Source organism: Humulus lupulus, chromosome 3, assembly GCF_963169125.1.
Source record: "Humulus lupulus chromosome 3, drHumLupu1.1, whole genome shotgun sequence".
Classification (NCBI taxonomy): domain Eukaryota; kingdom Viridiplantae; phylum Streptophyta; class Magnoliopsida; order Rosales; family Cannabaceae; genus Humulus; species Humulus lupulus.
This window is the reverse complement of record NC_084795.1, coordinates 135,395,078-135,401,174: the sequence shown is the minus strand read 5'-3', so window position 1 is coordinate 135,401,174 and position 6,097 is coordinate 135,395,078. Positions and strand designations below refer to the sequence as shown.

Genomic DNA, 6,097 nt, shown 5'->3' with positions numbered 1-6,097 from the left:
TCTTTGGCAGCACAGATAAATCTCATCCAAGAAAACTTAATATCATAAGACCCAGCCTTGGTTTTATCGACGACATCTGATAAGAATTCAACGGTAGTGATTCAGAGTTTAGTTTGTCGGTAGTGTTTAAATTCATGTGATGCTCCTGCGACGCATTTAATCATTATTTTTATTTTATTTTTTGCTATTATTATTGGCTGATTATTAAGTCCTTGTTTGTCTGTATTAAGACATTAATAAAAAGCATATGCACAAAAGCAAACCCTAAAAACGACTCTCTCATATTATATATCAACCAAAACTGCTCTCATTTCTCCTTTTCTATTATCTTTCCCAACATCACAAACCCCTTCTCCCTAGTCCCTACACCCTCATCATCCTTTTGGCGACTTTTGCAAGCTTAGGTAGAGATGTCTCGCACGTGCTCGCAGTGCGGGAACAATGGCCACAACTCTCGCACGTGCACCGAGGTCTGCGGCGGCGAAGGAGGCAGCACATCTCCCGCTCCCGGAGAGAACGCGATTATGCTTTTCGGCGTGAGAGTCACTGAAGCCGGAAGCTCCTTCAGAAAAAGCGCTAGTATGACGAATCTGTCTCAGTACGACCAGCCTCCTCTTCATCACGACTCTAACGCTGAAGCCGGATACGCTTCAGACGACGTCGTTCATGCCTCTGGTCGCAGTCGCGAGCGAAAGAGAGGTATTTAATAATAATAATTTCTGATCTAATTAATTTTTGTTATTGTTGTTGTTATGGAATTAATTTTCTTTTTCGAAATTAAATTAAATAAAATAGGTACTCCATGGACGGAAGAGGAACACAAGCTTTTCTTGTTGGGATTACAGAAGGTAGGAAAAGGAGATTGGAGAGGAATCTCCAGAAACTTCGTGAAGACTCGTACGCCAACTCAGGTGGCTAGTCATGCCCAAAAATACTTTCTCCGCCGTAACAACCATAATCGCCGACGCCGGAGATCTAGTCTCTTTGATATTACAACTGATACTGTATGTGTTATTCTTATATGTATACATATTCCAAGCTTTAATACATTATTTTTGTTTCAAATTGTATTTACTGATTTTATTATTGTTAATTTATAGTTCATGAATCCATCAACATCAATGGAAGATCTCACAATCCTTCAGGAGGCTCCATCATCACTACCAGTACTGCCTCACCCACAACAGCCCTGTAATATTGGGCTCTTTCCAGTCTCATCTTTTCCGATGACTATGGCGCGGCCGCTAGTCTTACCAATCACTGTAGAAAACTCGGCGGAGAGTAGTCTCGCATTCGAATCCAGCAACCAAGGGAATAAAACGCCGATCTCCAAGCCAATCCGGCCGATTCCGCTTCACCCGCCCGTACATCCGCCGCCATCAGCGAAAATGGCTGATCTAAATTTGAACAAGTCCTTAGAGCCCTCGCATCTATCACTGAAGCTCTCAGGACCTTCATCGTCATCGACGGGTGAACCGTCGCAGTCCCCCCCGCCTCAACGACCGCCGCAACATCCACCCACTAATTTTCAGGCTATGCCGAAAGGTGACAGCATCATTAGTGTTGCTTGAAGAGTATTAATCAATTAATTATTATTCCAAAAGAAAAAAAACTCATTTTGATGTGTATTATATTATAGCTAACTAGCAAGAAAGAAGTGGGATTAGGGACAAAATTTATTTAAAAAAATGGATTGATTAGACAGAAATGAATGATTAGGTTGTCAATTAGTTAGGCTAATTAGTCTTTGTTCCTTGTATGTAAAGATAATAATTAGTGATTAATTAAGATTCAGGATTAAAATATGGGGTGTCGTTTTCAATGTGGGGATTCTCGTTTGATTTGTTGTTTGGTTCTTTTTTTTAGGGTGGAAAGTATAGTAATAAAATGCACAGCCTGGTCTGCGTTTTTATTCTTCAGTGGGGGAATTTTATAAAGAAATATATATAAGTAGTAATATGTATATTTTCTGTAAATGAATATATATATATATAATAATATATCAATCGGTTTGGATTACTTAATAATCTAACTACATATCCTACTTTATAAATAATATGATGATTTCTCAAATTGTAGACGAAGAATGTTAATTTCAGGCTCTCGGTCGTTTTTAAAGTAAATGGACACAAAACAAAGGTATTCTAGTTTCTTCAGTTTGGAATTAAATCAATGGGTAGACTAAGAGATGTAATCAGATTCAGATGAATATGTTAGTGTAGGTGGCTTGTTATTGCTTTGATTTTCGGCAGGGTTGTTGGCTGATCAAAGTTTAAAATCAACTTTTTAGTCCCAAGAAAATATGTAAAAAGCTAACCTTATACTGAGTTTTTTAGTCACGAACATAATTAGCATAGCATATTTAATTAGATTAAGTGATACAGAAACCCACGAGTGTTTGACTTTGTATACACAAATTATCGTGGGCCCACTAGAGTTTTCGTGCAGCTAGAGAGGGAGATAATTACTCTTTTCATCTGCTATATTTGTAAAAGTGAAGAGATAAAGAGAAAGAGAGAAGGGAGGCCCTATAAAATTTCTTTTTAAGAGATTGACAACAACGTATGAACTTTACCAACAACGATAAAAGTCTTAGCTAACCCCACTTCTACCGTTGAAATTTAAAATATTGTAATTTCATGATAATGGAGATATGATGAAATGGATTGATCATCATTGAAGGACACTTATAGCATAGTTAGAATGATGATGCGCTGTTGGAATGGGTGCAGTAAATTAAGCGGAAGCGCGGGGAGCCCTATTCTAAAAGAGGCATAAATTAGTTGTAAAGATTGGATATTTATGGAAATATTACTCAAGCCAATTTATTTTTTAAACCTTGGGGACGGACAGATTCGAATTTGGACCTGCCACCTTGGAGAATGCAACGGGAATACGGCAAATATATGCCGAGTTCCTCGAAATCCCTCCTGCCCATCTTCAAATAATATATTATTCTACTGTATAAATAGTATCACGACTTATATGTTATACACTGTGTGTACAGGGTAAAAGACTATTTTATTTTATTTTATTTTTAATATATATATATATCATATCTATTTTAAAACATATCTTTTCTATATAATAAGTGTGTAGATAACGAAATTTTTTAGTTTTAACAATTTTTTATTTTTTTAATATTAACTTTAACAGAATATTTTTATATTTAGTAGTAGTTTGTAAATACTTAAACTTAAATAAAATAAAATAAATAATTAAAAAATTAAAATAAGATATATTTTGAGAAATTTTACAATAATAATTATTTAAAAATAGTAAATAATTAAACAAATTAAATTATGATATTTTTTAGATATTTTACAATCATTATTATTTAAAAATAATAAAATCATATATTTTATAACTTAAATAAAATTTAATTAAACTTAAAATAGTATCATATTAAACATATAATATAATCTACTATGAATTAGCAACAAATTGCTTTTTAAAAAAAACCAGCAAGAAACTAAAATTTAAAATCCACATATAATATTTAATATTATATTAAACATATAATATATAATCTCTTGTTGTACCTCCAAAATTCAAAAATTAGAACAAACATAAACTTAAACATAAATAAATAAATTATTTAATTAAAATGAAATATTTATTTGAAATTTATATGACATTAATATAAATTTAATAAAAATAATTAATAAATTCTATAAATAAAACTAAGCAAATGCATATTGCAAGTTAATTGTATCTAGTATATATATATTTATATCATATATATATATATGTTGGATTTTTATGGCCTAATTAAAACTCAATTTCATAGTAATCTCATTCATTATTAATAAAATAATATAAATCATTTTTTGACTTGGTCAATCATTTTGCTGACTTGTTTTATTTTCATGATTATTTGTTTAATATAAACTTCTATTAAATCCCGAGCATATAGCTAATCGTATTTATAGTGACGTAATCACAATACAATATATATATATATGATTATATATTCAAAAATAAGTTAGTCCTAAGATTAGTCAGTGCACAGGATTTACACTAACTTGTCAATCTACGATATGTTCTACTTACACAACAATGTTATGTTCTTTCCAGAACATTAGCAAAGTAGATAAGATCGGATGTATTTGTTACATCAAACTGGACTGATATTGACAGTTGATAGGATCAGTAAACATACTGTTATTATCTATTCTAGTCATATCATATAGTTGACCATAGGTCAATTCAATCTCAATTATGAGTGGTTAGCATTCTAACTGATTGTATTATTTGAGTTCTTTGACTTGTTCGTTACCAGCTTACCCTACGGACTAGCCCATACTTACATCTTGGGAACTCGCCAGTATAATTAAGTGGGAGTGTTAATCATGTATATGAATATCTATAGCTTCTGATGAAGAAGTGAAACGATGGTTTCCTTTTAGTTTGGTTCGAGGTGTTAAATGATAGAGATCTCATTTCGGTAATTAAATTAGTTTACAAAAATATCATTTACAAGGAACTAAGTGTTTTAAGGATAAAATACAATGATGGGTAAAACGGTATTTTAGTCCCATCTCATTATAGATCGTCTATAGAGGATTGAGTAACAATTATGATTGTAACAATGGATAATTAATAGCGTATCTATATTTGTTATAGAGTGTTTTATGAATTCAAGAGTGCAATTATGAGTCTTTAATGGAGTCAGGAGGAATAAATAAGTTAGTAAATTTATTTGTTAGATTTATGATAACTTATTGGAGCTTGATTTCATAGGTCCGTGGTCTCCACTATACCTTGGATAAAATCATCTAGATAGTCTCAATTAATTGATTTAATTATCAATTAGAATTATCAAAGTTGACCAGGTCAATTTTGGATAGTTTAACAGAGTTATGTAATTTGAGAAAAAAAGAGAAATTATGGCAGATTTATTAATTAAGATAAATTGGTATCTAAATTAATAAATAAGTTTAAATCAATGTTCAAATTATAAATAATTAATTTGATAAATGATTTAAATAATTAAATCAATAGAAAATAATACATGCATTGATTTTAAGTCCAATGGGCTTATAACCAAATGAGAAATTTCACGGGCCTAAAGCCCGTGATAATTTCGACCTAGGGTTGTTAATTGTCTATTATTTTATTGATTTTTTAATTAAATTAAATGGTCTAATTGAGTTTATAAAAGGAGTGCTAAGTGAGAGATGAAAACATAAGTTCAGAAGTAAAAAACACAAGTTTCTGATAGCTTTTAGATTCTCTCTAAACACAAGCCATTTTCTAAGCCTTATTGTTCTTTTCTCTTCTTCTATCTGTATCTATCTCATGTGTTGAGAATTTCTCACTCTAGTCTAGGTGATTCAAATGATATTTTGGAAGACTATGAAGAAAATTGAAGATCGGTTCAGTTTCTTGGTAATACTCTGCGACAGAAAAGATACAAGGGTTAGAGAAACTGAAGGAATGACTCATTCATTCTGTTGCGTATAATGTAAGTATTCTTATCATATTTCTCTTTAAATTCAATTCTAGAAAGATATTCTAGGTTATCTCATATTAATTTGTTTAATATTAGATCTACATTAAAATAAATAAATATCATATATAAGTTTCCCAACAACTGGTTTCAGAACCTTTGGTTATCTTTATTTTCATGTATGAATATGTTAAAAATTGAATTATTTGATGTGTTTGAATAATTGGATAGATTTTCATGTTTTTATGAAGCATGTTGATTTTATGTAATTATTAGCAATTTTAAGGTTATTTTGTTGTGTTTTCTATGACATTAATTTTTATATATGCTTTATTTTGTGTAAAACATGTTAAAAATTAATTAGAAAATGGTTCTGGTTTGAAAAATTGCACAAAAAACTTTCTTGAAATTTTTTGGTCTGGCTGCCATGAGTGCGCGCCGCGCGCGCGCACACTCACACGACCTGCGCGCTCGCACCTGCCGCCTGTGCACGCCTCCTCGACAGCTAGAAGACCTCGCGCGCGCGCACCCCTACCTTCAGCGTGCACGGTGTCTCGAGTACTGTTCCTCTAAATTTTTTTTAATTTTTCTTTTTTGAAAAAATTAAAGAAATTAAATTGTGAAAATTAATTATTTATAATCAAA

General features: G+C 31.6%; 1 protein-coding gene across 1 annotated transcript; it reads left to right on the top strand.

Annotated features, from left to right (window-relative positions):
* Positions 1-278: 278 nt before the first annotated feature.
* LOC133823168 (transcription factor MYB1R1) lies at positions 279-1,919 on the top strand. Its single transcript, XM_062255779.1, has 3 exons — positions 279-699; positions 796-1,004; positions 1,101-1,919. Exons 1-3 carry the CDS (start codon positions 411-413, stop codon positions 1,569-1,571), a joined length of 969 nt encoding a protein of 322 aa, XP_062111763.1. The 5' UTR covers positions 279-410; the 3' UTR covers positions 1,572-1,919.
* Positions 1,920-6,097: the final 4,178 nt, after the last annotated feature.

What these genes read in the sequence shown, in the direction of transcription:
- LOC133823168 (XM_062255779.1), top strand. Translation starts at nt 411, where the DNA reads ATGTCTCGCACGTGCTCGCAGTGCGGGAACAATGGCCACAACTCTCGC. An exon ending in CAGTCGCGAGCGAAAGAGAG is followed by an intron (nt 700 to 795) that starts GTATTTAATAAT and finishes TAAATAAAATAG; the next exon opens with GTACTCCATGGACGGAAGAG. An exon ending in TTGATATTACAACTGATACT is followed by an intron (nt 1,005 to 1,100) that starts GTATGTGTTATT and finishes GTTAATTTATAG; the next exon opens with TTCATGAATCCATCAACATC.